The 21,347-nt window shown below is 52.4% G+C and overlaps 2 protein-coding genes across 3 annotated transcripts; both read right to left on the bottom strand.

Annotated features, from left to right (window-relative positions):
* Window positions 1–5,545: 5,545 nt before the first annotated feature.
* DOK3 (docking protein 3) lies at window positions 5,546–11,898 on the bottom strand. Of its 2 annotated transcripts, XM_084795786.1 has the most exons (6): window positions 10,694–11,898; window positions 9,949–10,118; window positions 8,824–9,129; window positions 6,794–6,893; window positions 6,532–6,704; window positions 5,546–6,426 (listed from the first exon to the last, which is right to left on the bottom strand). In XM_084795786.1, exons 2-6 carry the CDS (start codon window positions 10,012–10,014, stop codon window positions 5,737–5,739), a joined length of 1,335 nt encoding a protein of 444 aa, XP_084651912.1. In that variant the 5' UTR covers window positions 10,015–10,118; window positions 10,694–11,898; the 3' UTR covers window positions 5,546–5,736. The 2 variants fall into 2 exon arrangements, with proteins under 2 accessions (XP_084651912.1, XP_084651911.1); XM_084795785.1 differs by having other exon boundaries at window positions 9,949–11,898.
* A 134-nt stretch (window positions 11,899–12,032) lies between these two features.
* On the bottom strand, window positions 12,033–19,303 carry DDX41 (DEAD-box helicase 41). Its single transcript, XM_084795777.1, has 17 exons — window positions 19,179–19,303; window positions 18,977–19,087; window positions 18,543–18,702; window positions 18,387–18,461; window positions 18,200–18,260; window positions 17,956–18,092; window positions 15,820–15,892; window positions 15,557–15,710; window positions 15,341–15,477; window positions 14,414–14,576; window positions 13,879–14,010; window positions 13,345–13,416; window positions 13,132–13,228; window positions 12,844–12,993; window positions 12,687–12,758; window positions 12,488–12,598; window positions 12,033–12,334 (listed from the first exon to the last, which is right to left on the bottom strand). Exons 1-17 carry the CDS (start codon window positions 19,203–19,205, stop codon window positions 12,198–12,200), a joined length of 1,869 nt encoding a protein of 622 aa, XP_084651903.1. The 5' UTR covers window positions 19,206–19,303; the 3' UTR covers window positions 12,033–12,197.
* Between the last annotated feature and the right edge of the window lie 2,044 nt (window positions 19,304–21,347).

The raw sequence follows: 21,347 nt of genomic DNA, 5'->3' as shown, positions 1-21,347 counted from the left end.
AAATCCCCATGAAATGGAGGCTTAGATTGTTTTTGTTTTGCTTTGATGTGTATCCTAGTCCAGTCTTTACTACCTGAGGTTCTGCTTTGTAGCCCAGGCTGGCCTAGAGCTCTTCAACATGTCTTAGGCTTTAGAGCTGAAATTGCAAAGGGCCATGACCCCAGCTAAGGCTTAGTTTATTTTCTCTTGCAGTGTTGGGATCAAACCCAGGGTCTTGTACATTCTGGGAAAACTCTTAACTACTGAGCCATATCCCCAGCCCTGAGACTTTGATGAAGAAGCAAGGACTTGAACTAGCCACTGTGGGAGAAGGCATCCCTGTCGCAATTTCTCTGATGGGCCCCTGGCTTTGTTGCTCTACAGTAGCTTGATCAGTTGAGGAGGACGTTACTTGCCAGGGAGTGCTTCGGGGAGTGGTGTGCTAACCTGGCTCTCATGGTTCTAACATCCTTCTAGATTTTTCTCTCTGTTCTCAAACAGACCTGGGGACAATACTGCACAGAGACCCAGCTTCCTAACTTGTCATTGTGGATTAAAGTAGGAGATACAGGGGCTGGAGAGATGGCTCAGCGGTTAAGAGCACTGTCTGTTCTTCCAAAGGTCCTGAGTTCAATTCCCAACAACCATGATGGCTCACAACCATTTATAAGAGATCAGATGGCTGGGCGTGGTGGCGCACGCCTTTAATCCCAGCACTTGGGAGGCAGAGGCGGGCGGATCTCTGTGAGTTCGAGGCCAGCCTGGTCTACAAAGTGAGTCTAGGACGGCCAAGGCTAACACAGAGAGACCCTGTCTCGAAAAACAAAAAAACAAAAAAAACAAAAAAAAGAGAGATCAGATGCCCTCTTCTGGCTCCAGGTACACATGCAGGCAAACCATTGTATACTTTGTTTTGTTTTGTTTTGTTTTGTTTTGTTTTGTTTTTTGGTTTTTCAAGACAGGGGTTCTCGAGACAGGAGTTCTCTGTGTTATCCTGGCTGTCTTAGACTTGCTTTGTAGACCAGGTTGGCCTTAGACTCACAGCGATCTGCCTGCCTCTGCCTCCCAAGTGCTGGGATTAAAGGTGTGCGTCACCACCGCCCGGCTCCATTGTATACTTAATAAATAAATAAATATTTTTTTTTTTAAGTTGGAGACACATTTTCTTTCAGCAGTGTTGGGGATCAAGGGCTTCACATCTATCCAGTAAGTGTCATAGCTTTTAGCTACGGCCCAGACCTGGGGACGTCTTAGACACCCAGATGTCCAGTGTGCAGCAGGACTCCTAAATCTGGAGTGAGCAGGAAGTGTGTGTGTATGTGTGTGTGTTTGAAGATTTATTAGATAGTATTATTCCTCAGGGCATTTGTGAGCCACCTCATGTGGGTGCTGAGATACAGACTCTGGTCCTCTGGTAGAGCAGGAGGCGCTTAAACCCTGAGCTGTTTCTCCAATCCCAGAAAGTCTATGCTGAAGGGAGGCATGCCTTTGGAAGCTACCAGCATTTACATGGCCTTTAAATTTTAGTGATGTGTAGGGCTGGAGAGATGACTCAGCAGTTAAGGACAATTTTGGCTCTTGAAAGAGGACCCAAGTTTGGCTCCCAGGGCCCACATGGTGACTAATGATGGATCTATAGGTACAGTCCCAGAGTATGCAAGCACTCCGACCTCTCAGGCTGCCATGAGCACTGCTTCCACTTAGTGCATACATATGCATAAGCAAACCATACTTATAAAAAATAAAAATAAACTGCCGGGTGGTGGTGGTGGTGGGTGGCGCATGCCTTTGATCTCAGCACTTGGGGGGTAGAGGCAGGCAGATCTCAGAGTTCAAGGCTGAGAGAACAAGTTTCAGGACAGCCAGGATTATACAGAGAAACCCTGTCTCAGAAATAGATAAATAAATACGTCTTAAGAAAATGAACCTAGCGAGTAACTCACCTACACCAGTGGTCCTCAGCTTCAGGATGCATGTCAGAATAAATTTGAAAAACCACACACTGATATCCAAGGTTCCTTGTAAGCTACACATTGAAGAATGCCCATAGCTAGGCTCCAAGGCTTCCAGGGATTTCACACAGAGCCAGGCTGAACTACACATGTTTCTGAAAGGACACTGAGAGGAACAGCAACAGAGTCTGGGGGCCGGTTCTGCAGCTCAGCAGGAGAACGTTTGGCTAGCGTGGACAAAAAGCATGGAGTTTAATCTTGAACACTGAAAAAAAAAAACATGTGACTATAAAGGAGACCGTGTAAGAGGGCAGAAACTACCTGTGACGCATTCAGGAAGGGCCAAGGAGTGCTGCCGAGAAGCAGAGGGGCAGCGTGGTCTAGTGGGCAGTTGGTAACTTTGAAAAGTTATGTAATGGAAAAATAGAAAAAGGGGAAATTGAAGTTAGGGAGAGAGCGAGGGGTGAAAAACTGGAAATGAGAGTAATTCAGCTGTTTCAAAGAGTTTCACTGTGAAGCAGAACAGAGGAATGGAGAGGTGACAGGAGGACAGTGCAGGGCAAAGGAGGGCTGGCTTTGATTTGTTTTTTCAGATTTGGAATTAGAGAGTGTCTATCATTTTTCTGTATGGCTGGAAATGGTGATGGCAAGATGCTGATATGGATGGATGGATGGACAGATGGATGGATGGATGGATAGACGGATAGATGGATGGATGAGGCAAAGTCCCCAAAGAAACTAACTGGACATCCCAGATGGGAGCCCACTCTAGAGACTGATACTCCTTCCGCTGTAGAGACCGGAAGGATGGGTGAAGATGCTGGAACCCATGTCAGTGCTGCAGAGGGAGGGGGAGCGTTCACGCCTGCTCACTACTGATTCCTGACACTGTCTATATAGGGGTGAGAGTAGGTGGGAATGGAAAGAAGGAAGATGTCTTAGTTACTGTCCTATTGCTGTGACGGGACGCCCTGACCAAGGCAGCTTATAACAGGAAGCATTTCCCTGGGGACTTCATGTTCGTCACGGTGAAAAGCATGGCGGCGTGGCAGGCAGGCACGACACTGAAGCAGTCGCTGAGAGCTTCCCGGCCTATCCACAAGGATGAGGGAAGAAACAGAAAGAGAGGGAGAGGCTCTTCCTGGCATGGGCTTTTGAAATCTTAAAGCTCAACGCCAGTGGCACGCCTCCCCTGACAAGGCCACACCTCCCCATCCTTCCCAAACAGGTCCGCTAACTGGGGCCCAGGCATTCAAACGTATGAGCCTATGGCGACATTCTCATTCAAGGCAGCACAGAAGGGCTCGGCTGGGACATGAGCTATGCAGGCAGTGTGGAGAGCCTGCCTACGTGAGACAGCAGTCGAGCCTTCGCAAGTGGATTTCTCCAGATGTGGGCAGCTGCCGGTGACTTCATCGGACTGAAGGCTTTACCAGCCTTACCAAACAAGACAGAAGGGGAGGAGCAACTCCAAGAGTGAGGTGTGGGGGAAGTAGAGTGTGAGGGAAGAGGCGGCCAGAAGATGCGAGGAAGCAAGACCGGGTATCACTGGCGTCTTGAGGATAAGGCTTGGGTGTGTCAAAGATGTGGGCCAATTGAGTGTGGATGTCTAAATCTCAGTAATGGAGAGGTTGGGGCCCGAGTTTAAGGCAAGTGTAGACTCTGTCTACAAAGTGTGGACAGCTGAAGCAGCAAGCCCAGGGACTGGGAAGCTGGATCTTTGTACGCAGAGGTGGACAGTGCAGAAGCAGCAGAGAGTGGACGACAGGCACCGGAGTCTTAAAGAAATGTGCTTGTTTTGCTTTGGAATGCTGGCTCCTTGAGACCAGAGCTGAAGCTGTCTCGAACACAGGGTGTTCCCCTCCCATCTGGATCCATGTAGGCAACTGGCAAAACTCATGGGTGTGTGGCATGTGTGCATAAGTGTGGGCTTCACATCCATGTCTCTGTGTGTGTATGTTGTGTGCAAGCCAAAAGCCGACATCGAGTGTCTTTCTTCACTGCCTTCTGCTTTGTTTAGTCTCTCGGTGAAGCTGGGGCTCACTGGTTCTGGCTAGTTTACTTAGCCAGGTTGCCGTGGGGACCTCGTCTCTGCCTCACAGGAGCTGGGCTTACAGGTAGCACCACATAGTAGCCGTTATGTGGGATTGCACATTCCTTTTCCACTGAGCTATTCTCCCGTCCACAATCTTAGCAAAACACGTTTTTTAAAATATATTTTTTTCTGTGTATGGATGTTTTAGCTGCAGGCATGTCTGTGCGGTGCATGCATGCATTGCCCATGGAAACTAGAGGAGGGCATTGGGTTCCGACCTTAGAACTGGAGTTAAAGATGGTTCTGAACTCAGATCCTCTGGCTGAGCAAGCAGCCAGTGCTCTCAACTGCTGAGCAGTCTCTCTAGCTCCCCACTCCACCCCAAGTGAAAAATCTTTTGTTGTTGTTGTTTTTTTGAGACAGGGTTTCTCTGTGTAACTCTGGCTGTCCTGGAACTCAAACTGTAGATCATCTGCCTGCCTCTGCCTTCTGAGTGCTGGCATTAAAGTCATGCGCCACCACACTCAGCTTCCAAGTGAAAACCATTTTTGTTTTTTAAGATTTATTTATTACGTATACAACATTCTGCCTGTGAGTATGCCTGAATGCCAGAAAAAGGCACCGGATCTCATCATAGACGGTCGTGAGCCACCATGTGGTTGCTGGGAATTGAACTCAGGACCTTTGGAAGCACAGCCAGTGCTCTTAACCTCTGAGCCATCTCTCCAGCCCACAAAGGAAAATCTTAATAAAGTATTAGATCTAATATATAACTTAGTATTTTCTGTTGGTGGTGGTAGAAGTGTGGTTTGGGGGGAGGGTTGCTCTTTCTGGTTTTGGTTTTAGGTATTCTCTCGTTTTGTAGCCCTGGCTGTCTCAAAACTCACTATGAAGACCAGGCTGGCCTCACATGGAGAAATCTGCTGCTGCCTCCTGGAAAAGGTAGTCTTTCTGTTTTACTCATAGTGTGTTGTGTGGTGCTGAGGATTGGACCCAGGGTCTAGCTTATACTAGGCAGGTCCTGTACCACTGAGCTCTTCCTGCAGGCCCCCAACCTGACTTTGTTTTAAGATTCAGCCCCCAAGCCCCCCAGTGCCTGACACCCCCTCCACAGCTTAGCTGCCCTGCTTTCCTCTTTTCCCCAGATCCAGCCTTCCTATGGCTCCTTGCCAAGTCTGGTATCTCTTCCAAGGCTGAGGCCCAGTTTACTGCAGGATAGAAAAGCATTGACTCTGGTCCCTGGATGACCATCCTAGGCTTGGAAATGCCAGGTTCAGAGCCTGCCTGGTCGGGCCATGCTTACCCTTCACACTCAGTTTTGGGGCGCTTGTGTCAACAGGCCACACTGTCTCCCTCTATCTGGCTGTCATTCCTGCTGCCTAGAATGACACAGAGCCCAACCAACCTGCTGTCCTTCTACTTACATAGATTTTAAGCTAGGAGCAGCTGAATTCAAGCTCAGAACAGGCAATGTCTGGGGCCCAGCATAAGGCCTGGGTGGTGGTCGCTATTGTGTGCCAGCAGAGACCCAGGAGAGAGTGAGGTAGTGTGTATTGTGGGCCACAGGCAGAACCAAGAGGAAGTTGCTAGGCAAGCTTTATTACTGGTCAATCTGTACAGCGTCCACCAGAAGTAGGTAGGGCAGCTTGTGGCTCCTCCCCAGGCTGCCTGGCTTGTCCCTGCAGGTCAGAGTTGACAGGGCATATGCTCGAAGTTGCTCCCTTCGGTTTCTGGCAGATCACCCCTGTCCTGTTGCCACTGCATAGGCCATCAGGGCCGGTCACAGGGAGCAGGACCCTTCTTCCGTTCCCGAGTCAGCAGGGTTACCAGCTTGGCTTTGATGCCTGACTGTGCACCAGAGCGGCCAGTACCCCCAGCATCATCCAGTTCCAGCTCTAACAGCCTTCGGTACTGGGCCTCCAGGCCGCTGTCAGCGACCGAGCCAGGCCAACTCAGGTCCTCACTGTTGTGATAGATGGGGCTGCCCAGGGGGCTGCGGGCATCAGGAGGGCCCTCTTGGGACTCAGAGCCCCCATTGGACAGCCCGGGGCTGGCCTCCAGCATGCACAGGTTCTCGTAGAGGTGCTCCACGGTGGCTGTGGGCTTGCTGGTCTGCTTGCACACAGACGCATAGAGACTGGACACTGCTCCTTCTTGTGTGGGGCTGAGCAGCAGAGGCAGGCTTTGAGGCCCAGGGTCAGTGATAGGCAGCTTTCTGGAAGTGGCCGGTTCGAATCCTGGGGCCACCTCCTGAAGCTCTCCGGGGGGCTCTAAGGAGGGCAGGGAGAGGGCCCGAGGCAGGGGGCAGGGTGCGGGCATGGTCAACTCTGGAAGACGCTCCCGCTGGCGGGCGATGGCAGCAGCCACAGCTCTACATATTTCTGGGGCACATGGACTACTGAAGGCAAAAAGACCCTCGCCTGAGTCACAGCGACGGCCAGCCTCAAAGGAGAACACACCCTTGTACACAAGAGACAGAGGCATAGATCAGCGGCTGAGGAGCCAAGACACTGACCACTTACCCCCTTTTCCTACAGAGACCCATCAGGCCACCTAGCGCCTCACCTTGTCAGAGCCGAACTTGCGCAGAAAACGGTAGGGCCAGCTATAGCAGGCCTGGGGGCTGGAAGTCTCCCGTAGCTGGATGTCATCCTGGCCCAGCACCAGGACGTAAGGTCCTTTCAGCTGGCAGCGGGTGGTGGCCTCTGTCCTCTGCACCACCACAGGAAACTCACCCACTGTACTCAGGAAGAGAGGGGATTTTGTTAGTTCCCAGAGCCACTGCTGGGCTGGGCCTGAGGCTGCCCCAGGGTCTCCACTGACTTACTTTCCTGCCAGGAGGAGTAGATGGAGTTTTCCTCCATGGAAACAAAGCCCCTTTTTGGAGTCTCAGCCTGTCCTGATCCTGAAGAACATTCTCCAGTGCCCTGATGAATAGATTTAAGTCATTAGTTAAGAGTCACGGGGTCAGCAGGCACCAGCTCACTAGGCAACCAAGGTGATGTTTCTATAGCCCATGTGTGGTCAGGGGGCTGGGCTGGCTTGCATATGGATATGGCTCTGACCGCATGCAGCAATAAAGAGGCAGAGGCAGCGTCAAGTAAATGTCCAGGCTTCTTCTATTGCCATCTGCAGGTCCCCCTGGACTTTCCCTGCCCTCCATCCCACAAGCATTCTGTAGTTCTTTCAGGCTCTAACTGTCCACCATAACCACTCTGACCCATAAGCATGGCCAAAGCCAAACCCCGCCTCCTCTTTATCCTGTGCATTCCTTCCTTTCTGCCTTTTAAGAGATTTTATTTATTATTATGTATACAGTGCTCTGGCTGCATGTACAGCTACACACCAGAAGAGGACATCAGATCATACCATGCGGTTCCTAGGAATTGAACTCAGGACCTCTGAAAGAGCAGTCAGTACTCTTACCACTGAGCCATCTTTCTACCCCTCCTGTACATTTCTCTCTCTCTCTCTCTCTCTCTCTCTCTCTTTTCGAGATAGGGTTTCTCTGTGTAGCCTTGGCTGTCCTGGACTCACTTTGTAGACCAGGCTGGCCTTGAACTCATAAAGATCCGCCTGCTTCTGCCTCCTGAGTGCTGGGATTAAAGGTGTGCCTCACCACACCCGGCTCAACATTACTATTTTAAGGTACCCAGTTCAGTGGTTTTTAGTATATTCACAAGGTTGTGTAGCCATCAGCAACACCTAATTCCAAAATTTGTCATCATCTCAAATGAAAATCCTGTGCCCACTTCCCTCCCACAGGCCCTCGCAACCATGCACCTGCTTTCTGCCCATATGGATTTGTTTATTCAGCATATATCATATCAACAACAACAACAAAAACCCATGCTACCCTCTGTGCTTGGCTACTTTCATGCCACACTTCAAGGCTCCTTGTTTTTTATTGTCTCATTTTTGAGACTCAAGAAGCCCAAGTTGGCCTGGAACTAGCCATGCAGCTAAAAATGGCCTTGAGTTGCTGACCCTTCTGCCTCTACCTTCTAAATGCTGGGGCTACAGACTTGAGCCACCACGCCCAACTCAAGGTTTTGTTTATCTCTTCACTGGGGCATGGTCATGTCTTGTTTCATTTCTTGGTTATACATCAAGTGAGAGAAGTGCAGCCATGTGATAACTTCATATGATCACTTCATATGATAACTTCATGATTGATTTTTTTTTTTCGAGACAGGGTTTCTCTGTATAGCCTTGACTGTCCTAGACTTGCTTTGTAGACCAGGCTGGCCTTGATCTCACAGCGATCTGCCTGCCTTACTATTTACTCTTACGTGTCTGTGCACTAAATGTGTGCAGTGCCCATGTTGGCCAGGAAAGGGTGTCGGAAGCCCTGGAGCTTACAGTAGTGAGGTGCCATGTGGGTGCTGGGAACTGAACCCAGGCCTACAAGAGCAGCCCGTGCTCTTACGTGCTGAGCCGTCTCTGCAGCTACTCCATGATTAACTTGCTGAAGTAGTCGGGCATATGTGTTTCTTCCACCGGGGCCCCTGAGACTTTACAACCATTAGCCTCTGGTATTTATTATAAAACCTCCCACCATACACACGGGCCAAGGTGGTTTCAACAGACTCTCCCTGCACTTCCCAACTGTAGTGACTCTCGCCTGGCCTAACTTGCTGCTCACTTCCCTGCCCTAGGACCTTTGCCCAGGAGACCGCTGTGTTACCCCCTGACCTCCTGTTTCATTTTCCCTATAGCATGCTTAGAACACTGACTCCTTCTCTGGGTTTCTGAGCTCTTGTCCAGATGTGTAGGGCTTTGGCAGACTCTGACTAAGCAAGGGCATGAGGAAGTGGGCTGAGGTGATCCCAGCAGGCCAGTTCACATCACACTCACCGGGAAGGCCAGCTGGCAGAGGGGACCCATCCATGACTGGCGGTGTTGTGCGGCCATCAGGTGGACTCGCTCGGTGGTGGTGATAAGGAAGGCACCAGTGTCCTTAGGGCAGCTCTCGCCATCCGCCGGGAGGACCGACACACAGTCAGCCAAGCGTATGACACGGCGTTCGCCTCGACGGCTAGGCCCTGTGGCTCTGTCACCTGCTGGCCCCAGGCCAGCATCACGAACATCCCAGCTTTCCAGCCGAGCCACGCCCGATGGGCTGCCTGCATACAGCAGAGCCCACACTTTCCGCCAGCATTTCTGTAAGGAAGGAGACCCTTGGGAGGACAGTTCCCCAGGCCACTCGGCCCTGTACCAGCTGCCTAGCAACTGGCTGCCTGGCTTTTGCGTCCTAAGACTTTAGGGTACAAAAGGAGGAGGCAGCCTTGCTGGGGCGTGGGGAGGCAAGGAGAAATCTGTATTTGGGGTTGGTTCAGCCCTGAGTTCAAATCACACCTTCTCTGAACAACCGTCAGAGTTAACAGTACGCTCAACTCTCAAGGGCGTGAGACTATGAGATGGGGTTTCTACTAGACCATCTGTAAAGTATCTAGTGGTTGGGGTAGGCCGACTGACACTGGTTATGGTATCTTGCTAACCCCCAAGGGCACTTGGGCCATGGGCTGGGTGGGGTGGGAAGGAGGTCTCAGCTTCCTGCTGGTAAGGAAGGAAACATGCAAATGATATCTAGCAAAGGAAACGATGGTTTATCTGCCCAGGGAGAAGCTGTAACTGAACTGAAGGTGTATCATCTGATGTACAAGGAGGAAAAACAAATCCCCCCTGCTTTACCCCCCCCCCCCCCCGCTCCCCTGCCCAGCATCTGGAAACCCAGCCTTTGTAGGGTGCTGCTCCATCCTTGGAGAGCTCCTGCTGCGCAGGCCTTGGCCCTCTCCAGGAGCCTCAGAGCCATCATGCACATCGCCACTAGGTGAGGCAGTCCTAACCTTTCCAGGCCAAGACCCTCCACTCCCAAATTCCCAGGTTCCACCCCACCCAGACCCACTTCCCAGTTCCCTCAGGTCTGGTTGGCTGCCTGGCAGCCTGGGGTCCCTCCTCTGCCCACGCCTGGGGTCTCACCTTGCCAAACTTGACATGCTGCTGGTAGAGGATGCCATCCTTGACAGGGGTCTCCACGGACTCCATGGGCACGGCTGTTTTGAAGTCACGGAGAGACTGGTGACAGGCTGGACAGGAACTCTTCTTACTTCCCCTTCTGGCCACTTCCCCTTCCCTCTGTCCAGAGACAGCTGTGGGGCCAGGGGGAGGGGAGCCTGGTCTTCATTTAAGGGACAGTAATCAGAACGAATCTCTTCCTTAGGGCTCTTGCTGTTCCAAGGAGACCACACCTGCCTATGGGAAGCTGGGGCCAGCAGGGGGCCCTGGCCTCTTGCGCGTGCACCTGCATCATGTGAGTGTCCGACCACAGCGTGGCCGCCCTGAGTCATGAGCTCTGAACCCTCCCCCACTCGCAGGCAGGATAGGAACTGCACATCTCTGGTCCCATCCTTGGACCATTCTCTTCTCAGATGGCTAAACTCCTGGCTGCTGCTCTATGGCCTACCTGCCTCTTACAGGCCTGGGATCATGCCAGGGCCCTGGGTATGCTAAGGCAACTGATCTGCCACCAAGGGACATTCCCAGCCCAGTCAGAAACGCTTCTAAAGCCCTCACTTTCCTCTCCAGCCTCACCCTACCCGGGCCTACCCTGGCTGCGTCCTCCAACCCTGTTGTTCCCCCGAGTGAGTCTGATCTGGGCTACTCCACCCGGTTGCTTCCTGAGCTGTTATTTCTTCAGATCGGAGCCCTTCTGGGTATCCCTTACCGCTACTGGGCCCCAGGCGGTTGCTTCTTCCCGGAGGCCGTCCCTAACCCTCTTCAAGGTCGGAGTGAAGCAGCCCACAGCACGCACGTCAGGCAGCAGGCCACAAGGGCTCCTGATCCACGCTCACTGCTTGTCACTGTGGGCGGCAGGGCCCCAGTGTGCTCCCCAGGGAGGTCACATGCTCCTTAAAGCTTTGTTTCCTGCCCAGTGTCTTTCCCCCACCCCACCCCACCCCACCCCACTGGCCTTGCTGGAGCCCAGTATTGGGCCTGTTTGTGAATGTTATGGAAATGGCTTGTGACCCATGCACTATCATCTTGGGAAAGAGTGTTAATGCCGGCTTAGGAGCGTGGCTCGGGGGTCACACAGCAAACATAGAATATACTCTAGGCCCCATGCCCACCGTGGTCCAGGCAGCTGAGCTCCTACAGCTTCATTCTATCCTTTGCATTCTCACCAACATCTCAGCGATGAGGAAATCAAGGCTCAGATGAATTAAGTAACTTGCCGGAGGCCACACACTAAGTGACAAACATGGCTTGAGCAACTGCTGTCTTTGCTGACTAAGAACATGCCTCACAGAGTCCCTGGCACAGAGGACCTGACGTGCCTGGCTACCGCTGTGCCATCTCTTCGGCTGCAAGGTTAAGCCCTGGGTTGGTGGGCCAGCCAGTCTTGCAACAGGCATCTATCTGCCCGTGGGCCTCTTAGCTGTGGGTTCCCAGTCATGGTAACATCTGCCTGCCTTGTTTCTGCCTTTTTCTTTTTTTTCCTTTTTCTTGAGACAGAGTTTCTCTGTGTAGCCTTGGCTGTCCTGGTCTTGCTTTGTGACTGGGCTGGCCTTGAACAGCGATCCAATTGTCTCTGCCTCCCGAGTTCTGGGATTAAAGGTGTGCACCACCACACCTGGTGTTTCCTCCCTTTTAGCCCAGGAAAAAGTAGGGCAGAAGAGAGGACTGTGTCTGTGGCCAGAATGGCAGTTCTGAGGCATCTGCCTCTTCCTCAGCAGGTGGAGGCCAGGATTTCTAGCTGGAGCCTGCATGGGCAGGGAGGGCTAGCCAGGGGGCTTCAGAAGCCTTTACAGAAAGGGAAAGCTGGTGGCAGTGTCAGACAGGCAGGAGAGCAGGGACACACCAATTCCCAGTGACCCCCGATGATGGCTCCTGAGTTATTCAGATACTCTGAGCCCCAAAATGGGGACAGTAGCGAACCAGTCTGTTCCACAGCAGGGTGGCAATCCTGCGAAATGCTGATGTCCTGCCTCAGGGGGGTGCTAAGGCAGTGGCTGAGGCCCATCCAGGACTCAGGGGCCAGGTGGCTGAGAAAGAGGAAGAGCTGGTCCAATAGACACAGGACTGTGCTTTAATGGCAGCGGGAAAGGAAAACAAAAATAGCAATTCTGGGGGTACTGAAGTTGCCCAGGCCAGCTGGGCCCAGGAGGCTGGCTTCTTGTCTTGAGGGCTGGTGTGTACATGGCTGAGTCCTGGGACTGGCTTCCTGCAGCTCAGAAGTCCATGGAGCTATGGGCCAGGTAGTCCTTGCGGCCAATGTTGCTGACTTGCTTGGTCTGCATAGCTTCGAGTTTGGGGCAGTCAGTGATCCGATGGCCAAGGCCTCCACAGAAGGCACAGCCACGTTCTCCTGGGGGTGGGAGAGAAGGATCAGCAAGGTCCGAGGACCAAGTTTCAGGTCCTGGATCTTGACTCCAGGCTGGCCAGCGGGGACTGGTTTCCTGGGATTTCAGTCCCATGCCACCCAGTGTATACTGGGGCCTGGGCCCTGTTCACCACTCACCTCCAATGTCCAGCATGGACTCATCCCCGCAGTGCAGCACCTGCAGAACAGGGGGCACCTTCTGCTTGGCCTCCAGCAGCAAGGCTTTGAGGTCCATGAGCACTGACTCATCTGGGAGAGAAAGATAATGCAGCACTATTAGGCTCCATCCTAGTGCAAGAAGCTGGAGGAGCCATGGTAGCTTTGGTGACAGACTCACCGCAGGCCTTGTTGATGAAGGTGGTAGCGATGCCTGTGTTTCCTGAACGCCCAGTACGGCCAATTCGGTGCACTGCAAAGAAAGGGACAGCCTCTAGCCCACTCCCTGGAGGCCTGGCTCGTCTCCTGTCCAGCCCACCAGTACCCAAGCTCCCCACCATAGTTCTCGATCTCTTCAGGCATGTCGTAATTGATGACGTGTTGGATGGCAGGGAAGTCCAGGCCTTTGGAGGCTACATCTGTGGCCACTAAGACATCCTTCTTGCCGTCGCGGAAGGCCTCAATGGCCTTGGTCCTCTCTTCCTGGTCTGGGGAGGGTCAGGTAGGTGTCAGAACTATAGTAGGAATGTTGGGAGCAGTACCTGCTGGCATGGCAGGGGCCGGGAAGGGGAAGGCAGGGAGCTGTCATGGTAGCAGATCTACGCCAATGTGTTGACCATCCTGACCTTTGCCCCCATGAATGGCCACAGCCTCAACTCCTTTGAGCAGGAGGTATTCGTGAATGGCATCCACATCTGCTTTCTTCTCTGCAAAGATGAGCACCTGTCCCCAAAAGGCCAACTTGCATCAGAAGGTATCAACTGACTCCCCCTGGCACATGTCCTCCCATCCTATCTCATCACGGGAACCCTGGGACCAGCCCAGCCCGGCACACTCACGGGGGGAGGAGTCTTCTGTAAGCACTCCAGCAGGTACACCATCTTGGCTTCCTCCTTCACGTACTCCACCTCCTGCCACCACAGGGGCCAGGTCAGGTGACTCCAAGGTTAGGGTCACCAGTCACTGCTCTGACACTACAGCTGGGCTCCCAGTCTGGGCTAGGGGACCAGAAGCCTCTTGTTACTGAGGCTAGATAGCCTAAGATGGCCTTGGCTAGGGGACTGGAAAGATGGCTCAGAGGTTAAGAGCACTCGCTGCTCTTCCAGAGGCCCTGAGTTCAATTCCCAGCAACCACACGATGGCTCACAGCCATCTGTAGTGAGAACTGGTGCCCTCTTCTGGCATGTAGGTAGACATGCAGGCAGAACATTGTATACATAATAAATAAATGAATCTTAAAAAAAAAAAAAAAAAAAAAAGACTGGCCTTGCCTAAAGGCCATAGGTGTACTCTTTAGTCAGCTTCAAGGGAGCCCGGCCAGCTTCAGCTTGTACAGGTAATGGTAAGACTGCCCACGAGGACTGCCGGCCTACCTGGATGACATCCAGGCTGGCTGCTCCAGCACGACCCACATTGATGGTGACAGGCTTTACCAGAGCACTCTTGGCAAAGTTTTGAATCTTCTTTGGCATGGTGGCACTGAAGAGCAAAGTCTGTCGCTGGCCCTGAGAAAGGTAGGGATTGGGGTAAGACAATGCTTCTCAACCTGTGGGTCTCACCCTTTCGTGGAGGGTCACTTATCAGATATCCTACATAGCATATTTTTATGATTCGTAGCAGTAACAAATTTACAGTAATGAAGTAGCAACAAAATATGTTATGGTTGGAGGGTCACCACAACATGAGGAGCTGGGCTGAAGGGTGCAGCGTCAGGAAGGCAGAGAGCAGGGCTAATGGAGAGCATAAGGGACGGGACCTGAGGATACCCAAGAGCTGAGACACAGATCCCGAAAAGTGGAGGGCGGACAGTACAGAAGTGTGTATATGTAGGTGCCTGAGTGAGGCGGGGCCACAGAAGTGAGTACACGTATGCAGGGTTGCCCGAGTGAGGCAGGGTCTGGAAGGCACCTTGAAGTAGGAGAAGATGGTCCGGATGTCACCCTCAAAGCCCATGTCGATCATGCGGTCTGCTTCATCCAGGGCCAGGTAGCGACAGATGTCCAGGCTGACCATTTTCTTCTGCAGCAAATCCATGAGGCGTCCAGGTGTGGCTACCATCATGTGCACACCACTGAGAGCAAGGAGAAACCCTGAGGGTTGGGTACCTGGCCTCCCCATGACCTCCCAGGAGGCTGTACCCTGCCTTCTGCCATCCCCTCCCCTGCCTCTCAGCATTTCCCCACACGATCCTCTGTGTAGCACATGCTCCTGTCTGGCCTGCACTCATCCTGACATGTCATCCCCGGGAGGACTGTCCCGAGCCTCTGGAGATTTGAGTCCTGGTTCCTGTATCCCTTTGTAGGCCTTGCTGGGCTTGCTTTCCTGATAGCTGACCTCTGAGCCTGCATCTTCCCTGAGCCGGGGAATACCTCAGACAAGGGCTGGGTTGTGGTATGACTTAGGATCTCAGGGCCTGGTCCAGAGTGCTAGAGATGCCTTCTGAGGACTGCACCACCTGGAAAGGACAGAGGTGCTACTGGGGTCTGGACCCACATTAGTACCTTAGTCTCCTTGCTTAACCACAGTGAATGGCTGCTTTTTCTGGGCCCCCCAGGTTTTCATCTCTGAGCTTTCTGCCTGAACTGCCCCTATGCAAAATTCAAACGGCACCTTCCCTGCAAAGCCTTTTTGGATTTCTTACATCCCAGAGGATGGGACATGCCATCTGTTACATTCCTACAGGACCCAGCTGCATCTTTCTATCCCACCTCAACTCATTTTCTCTCAAGGCCTGGACTCACAAAAGAACTCTGAGTGCCTTGCAGCAGCTAGACTAAAGGGGTCTTTTGCTTCTCTGGGAACTTCGGGGGATGCGTGGGGCCAGGCTGTACATACTGTCGGATGGTCTCCATCTGCTCTTTCACCGACATGCCTCCGATGCAGAGAGCACAGCGCAGCAGGGGTGAGCTATCCTCTTGCAGCAGGCGGCAGTAATACTCCAGGATGCCATGGGTTTGTCGAGCAAGCTCTCGCTGAAGGCAGAGACAATGCTGGGACCAGAAGCCAGGCCCAGGCCTTGTCCCGCCTGCCAGGCTAGCCTGCCTATCTTACCGAGGGGCAGATGATGAGTCCGTAAGGCCCTTCGCGCTTGGAGAAAGGCAGGCGCTTCTCTTGCTCCAGGCAGAACATGATGACAGGAAGCGTAAACACCAGCGTCTTGCCCGACCCCGTGAAGGCAATGCCAATCATATCCCGGCCAGACAGACTGTTGGGGAGAGGACAACTTCAGGTCTGGGCCCAGCAGGAGACATCAGACAAACGGGTGCTGCTTCACGGTTGCAGCTTTAAGGGGCCTGGCCACAGCGCATGCTCACATGGTAGGGATGCCCTGGATCTGAATGGGTGTTGGGTGGAGGATGCCTTTTTTTTTCAGGCCTCGAAGGATGGCTGTAGGAAAGAACAAATGTTTCATTAGCATCCTGAACCCTGTAGAATTAGCTGTAAGTTGCAAATCATAAAACCGAGGCTAGGGTCATGAAACCGTGGGTCCAATGCCCACTGGCTGACTAGGCCTAACAGCGTTCTCACTAAAACTCTGTTGAGGCAGAAGACAGAGAATATGTATAGCCGAGGCATCTGAAAATAAAGCCCAATGAAACTCTTTCTCAGCTAGGTGGTGGTGGGCACGCCTTTAATCCCAGCCCCCAGAAGGCAGAGGCAGGTGAATCTGAGTTCAAGGCCAGTTTGAGCTACAGAGTGAGTTCCAGAATAATCAAAGCTGCAGAGAAACTCTGTCTGGAAAAAGAAAACCAAAAAATTAAACAAAACAAAACCAAGCTGGGCGTGGTAGTGCACGCCTTTAATCCCAGCACTCCGGAGGCAGAGGCAGGTGAATCGCTGTGAGTTCGAGGCCAGCCTGGTTTATAAAGCAAGTCCAGGGCAGCCAAGGCTACACAGAGAGACCCTGTCTCGAAAAACCAAAAAAACCAAACCAAACCAAAACCAAACCAAACCCTTTCTCCTATGGGGGCTGACAGAGACTGAACCACCAACCAAAAAGCATGCATGGGCTGGACCCAGGCCCCTTATACACACGTAGCAGATATGTAGCATGGTCTTCATGTGGGCCCCCTAACAATTGGAACAGGCGCTGTCTGACTCTCTTGCCTGTCTTTGGATCCCTTCTCCTTATCTGGCTGGCCTCAGTGGGAAAGGATGCTCCTAGTCCTGCTGCAACTTCATGCGCCAGGCCAGGTTGGTACCCATGGGTACCCTCCTCAGAGGAGAGGGTATGAGGATGGATGAGACTGGGAGGAGAAGAGGGAGGGGGCTAAAATTCGATGTAAAGAGAACAAATAAACTAATGAAATAGAATTAAAAAAAAAGGGCGTTGGGAAGTTAGCTCAGCAGTAGAGCAGCTTGGGTTGAGTCCTTAGCTCTAGGGATAAACAAAATAAATAACAAAGAATAGAAACACCAAAAATCTGGCATGGTGTCTCATGCCTTTAATCCCAGAATTTAGGAGGCAGAGGCAGGCGGATCTCTGTGAGTTCAAGGCCAGCCTGGTCTACAAAGAGTTTTCCAGGACAGCCACAGAGAAACCCTATCTCAAAAAAAGTAACAAAAAAGAAAGAGAAACCCTTTCTGTATTGAGGAGTGGTGGGACACACCTGTGACCACCAGGCACAGGTAACTGGATCTCTGAATCTGAGGAAAGCCTGCTCATCTCAAGTTCTAGGACAACCAGAACTTCATAATGACATTTGGTGTCAAACGGACCCAGCCTCTCACAGTGCCTGCAATGGCAGCAGTAGCATTCGGGAGGATGAAGCTGGAGGGCTGTTTTAAATCTGAGGTCAGCCTGGGCTATAGAGAGAGATCTTGTCTCTCAGAAGAACTTCTCCAAACACCAACTGCCACCAATAACCACAAAGGGGACACTTCACACTTTCCATTTCCAGTTCTGAGCTCAGTCGGGGCTGGGACGCTCTAGGCATGATGTTACTGTGCACTGTATGAAGATTCAAATGCTGATTTCTGTGCCCGCCCCCACCCCCCCCAAATCTGGTTGCAACCCTTGTTTCTGAGAACCTCCTGTCTAAACTTTGCTCCCCAACCGTCCCCTGATAGGGTCAATAAAGCAGCTTAACACCCAATAACTGAGGAGAGAAGAGGGCTGGACCTCCTGCCAGCCATGGGGGAAGGAGGAGGGAGAGGAAACGGGGCTTCAGAGCCCAGGAAGCAAGAGGAGAGAGCAGCTGGAGCAGAGAGAGCCATAAAATGCAAGTATCTCAGGGATTTCGGCAAAGAGGGAGCCAGGCTAGCTTAGAGGGCTAATGTAGACTTATACTGCTCAGTCACTGTGTCAAATAAATGACATATTCCAGTCTTGATTTGGGGTGCTGGCTGGGATAAAAGAGAAACTGTAACACACATTTAAAAGTACATATAAAAGTAACACTAACAGGACGTAATCTCACAAATGCATGAGTATAAATAAAAGCACAAACCTGCAGGGAACTTCATTTCCTTGAAGCTCTTGATGGGTGGTGGGATACCATCTCCCTCCACCAGGATGTGGTACTTCTTCCGAACTCGCTCATGTCTCTCTTCAGACATGCTCAGGACATAACGTGGCGGTGTCCAGCTAAGGGCAGGCAGTGGATAGAAGAGGTCAACACTGGCTGTCAGTACAGCTGGGCCTCAGGGGATTAGTGCTAGTCACAGCCACATATTCTGACTGGAAAGACATACCTCGTTTTGATTGGATCGTCATATGTGATGCCTTTGGCCATCTCCTTCACTGACATCAAAGCTGAGGAGACAGACATAGCTCAATGGACTCCCGCCTCCCAAAGGCAGGCCTCCTGGGACATAACCGGCTTTAAGTTGGGAGGAGGTAGACTGAGCCACCTCCTCTTTGCACAAGTTATAACCATACCTCGGCCTTCAGCCACACTCTCCAGAATCTTTTCTTCTTCCTTCAGTTGCTTTTCCTTGGCCGATTCCTTGCGGGCTGAGAAAAGAAGCCAAAGACGTCAGAGGGACAGGAGCACTGCGGCCCAGGCTCAGCCTCTCTCCCTCCAGCTCAGCTCACCCTCAGCCTTCTCTTTGAGGTGCTGGTGCTGATCCAAGAGGCTGACATTCGACTGAGGGCCCAGCGGGATGTCGTCTTCATCTCCTCTGGGCTCGCTGCCGCTGTCCGGCTGCTCTTCCTCTGCAGCTCCCTTGCGTCTTCGCTGCAGCAGCTTCTGGAGCTGAGATCCCACCAGTGTCCCTCAGAGTCAACCTCAAGACCCGGTAGGTGAGGGGGGGGGCATAGAAGTCGGGGAGGGTCGGAGCCAGGATTCTGGCTTTTTCCGGGAAGGGGGGTTGTGTGCGCTGAGGCGCACATCTGTCCGGAACTCAGACAGGTTCGCTGTCCCTCGTCTGCTTCAGAACCACGATCCAAGGTACTACCGCCGCTCCCCCGGCCGCCCCCTCCCGCTGACGGCCTCGGCCGCCGTTGCCCTTGGGAATGCGGCCCCTTACCAGTAGCTGCCGGCGCTGCCGCAAGGGCACATAAGGCACGTAGTCTTCGTCTTCTTCATCCTCGTCCTCGGAGCGGCTCCCTCCCGCGGTCGCCTCGTCCACGCGAGCTCGCTGCGGAGACCCAAGTCAGCCCGCGGCCCCTCCTCCTTCCCTCTCTCCCCTCCTTCCCGCTCCCCCTCGCGTGGATCCACTTCTTCCCCACCTTCCGCTCAGGTTCCGACTCCTCCATCGCTGGCTGCACGCACGCGCAATGCCAGGGGAAGGGGGGGGGGGGACGACCAAACCCAACAAACCACGCCTCCTCTGAGCGCCAATCAGATGGGAAAAAGCAAACAAACCCCAAAACCTATCGTAGTTGCCTAACAACGGTGTGAACGCCGGATCGCGAACCGGGACAAACTTCATCGAGCGCTTTTTGTGGGCGGGCGCTGGAGTTGATTGAAAACGCCTGGCGAAGCCTTGTGGGTAGCCGGAGGACTTGAAGCATGCGCAATAGTTGTGCGTTAAAGGACGAGCCGGCTGAATGCCCGCCCCGAGCAGGACGTTCTACCCAGCACGTTCCTGGGGAGGGTGCTGCGCCCTCTGGTGGCCAGGAGTCCCAGCCCTGCAAGCGAGGTTCCCGGGGCTGCACTCGCCGGATGTCTGGGTGAGGTAGTACCTCTGCTCCAAAGGGTCAGAAGTAAATGATATAAACCCCAAAGCTAGAGATGGCTCAGAGGAGTTGCAGGCTCTGGGTTTCCATGTAAGTGGAGGAATCAGCATCAGGAAGGCGGGAAGGGGGCTGCCAGCGTAGAGCAAGTACACAAATTCCTCAGGGCATAGGGATTTCCGGGGCTGCGGTGAGGTAGGCAGGGAAAGGAGTCTTGGTAGAGGTTGTCAGGAATCCAACTGCACTTTTAAGGAGCAATGACAGAGCTAGTGCTGGCTGCCCCTTCCTCAGTCTGTAATAGGAACACTGGTCATTACGCAGTGCCAAAGAGAACTTACTTGTTTTGAGATTGGGAGAAATATATGGATTTTTTTTTCCCTAAGACAGACAGAGGGTCTTCCCATGTAGCCAAGGCTGGCCTAAAACTTGTGATGATCCTTCTGTTTCAGGGGTTGTGTGTGTTACAATACCTAGGATGGAATCATCACAAAGGCAATGCAAACTGATTTTCATGAGATTTAGCAAGTGACTTCTCTTGTAGGGTGTGAGGGATAAGTATTAATTAAAAGAAGCAACAAAAGAAGCCCTGTAGCACATACCTTTAATCCCAGCACTCAGCAGGCAGTGCTCTTGAGTTAAGAGGCCACCTTTAACCCCAGCACCTGGGACTACATAGTAACTTTTGGGGGGGGGGGTTGAGACAAGGTTTCTCTGTGTAGCCTTGGCTGTCCTAGACTCACTTTGTAGATCAGTCTGGCCTTGAACTAATAAGAGATCCGCCTGCCTCTGCCTCCCGAGTGCTGGGATTAAAGGCGTGCACCACCACACCCAGCTGTAACATTTTTATTTTATTTTATTTTTCCTTTTTCTAGAGGCAGGGCTTCTTTGTGTAGTCTTGTCTTTCCTGAACTCCCTTTGTAGACTAGGCTGGCCTTGAATTCAGAGTGGTCTGCCTGTGCCTGCCCCTGCCTCCCTGAGTGCTGGAATCAAAGGTGTACACCCCCAAGCCTGGCTCCATAAGAACTTATCTTAAGGAAAACAAACAACGAAAACCCCAGAGTTTATAAAGGAAGAGTACTTGTGGAAGAGGAGAATGTGAGCCAAAGTCAGGAGACCTGAGGGACCAGGGCCTAACAGGTGACTGCATATGCTAGGAGTGAGTGCCAGAGCCAAAGACAGAAGTATTTGCAGGTATTTGACTAGACTTTTACTTTCGGGGCAATTGGACTTTTAGATAGCCATTCCAGCGCCCCAGCTCGAATGGGTTTCTCTGTAGCCTTGGCTGTCCTAGACTTGCTCTGTAGACGAGGATGGCCTTGAACTCACAGCTGATACCTAGTCCTATGGGGGAAGCTTGAGGGAGGGAGGTAGGCTGGGTTCTGGTCCATCTGTGTAGACTCTTTGACTTGAGGGTTCACCTCTAGACACTGTGGTCAAGAATGGCGTTCAGAGGGGCTGGACAGGTGGCTGAGGCGAGCAGTTAAGAGCATTTGTTTTTGCAGAGGACCCAGTTTTGATTCTTAGCACTCACATAGTGCCTCACAAAGATCTTGTAACTCCAGTTCCATAGAATCCAATGCCCTCTTCTGATCTAGGACACCAGGTTCATGGTGTAAGCAAAACACTCATACACATAAAATAAATCTAAAAACAAACAAACAAAGACTTGCATTTAGGCCTGGCCTGGTGTGGTGGTTACACTTTAATTACAGTGATCTAGAG

Source organism: Acomys minous, assembly GCF_964271855.1.
Source record: "Acomys minous genome assembly, chromosome: 9".
Taxonomy (NCBI): domain Eukaryota; kingdom Metazoa; phylum Chordata; class Mammalia; order Rodentia; family Muridae; genus Acomys; species Acomys minous.
This window is presented reverse-complemented; position numbering and strand designations above follow the sequence as displayed.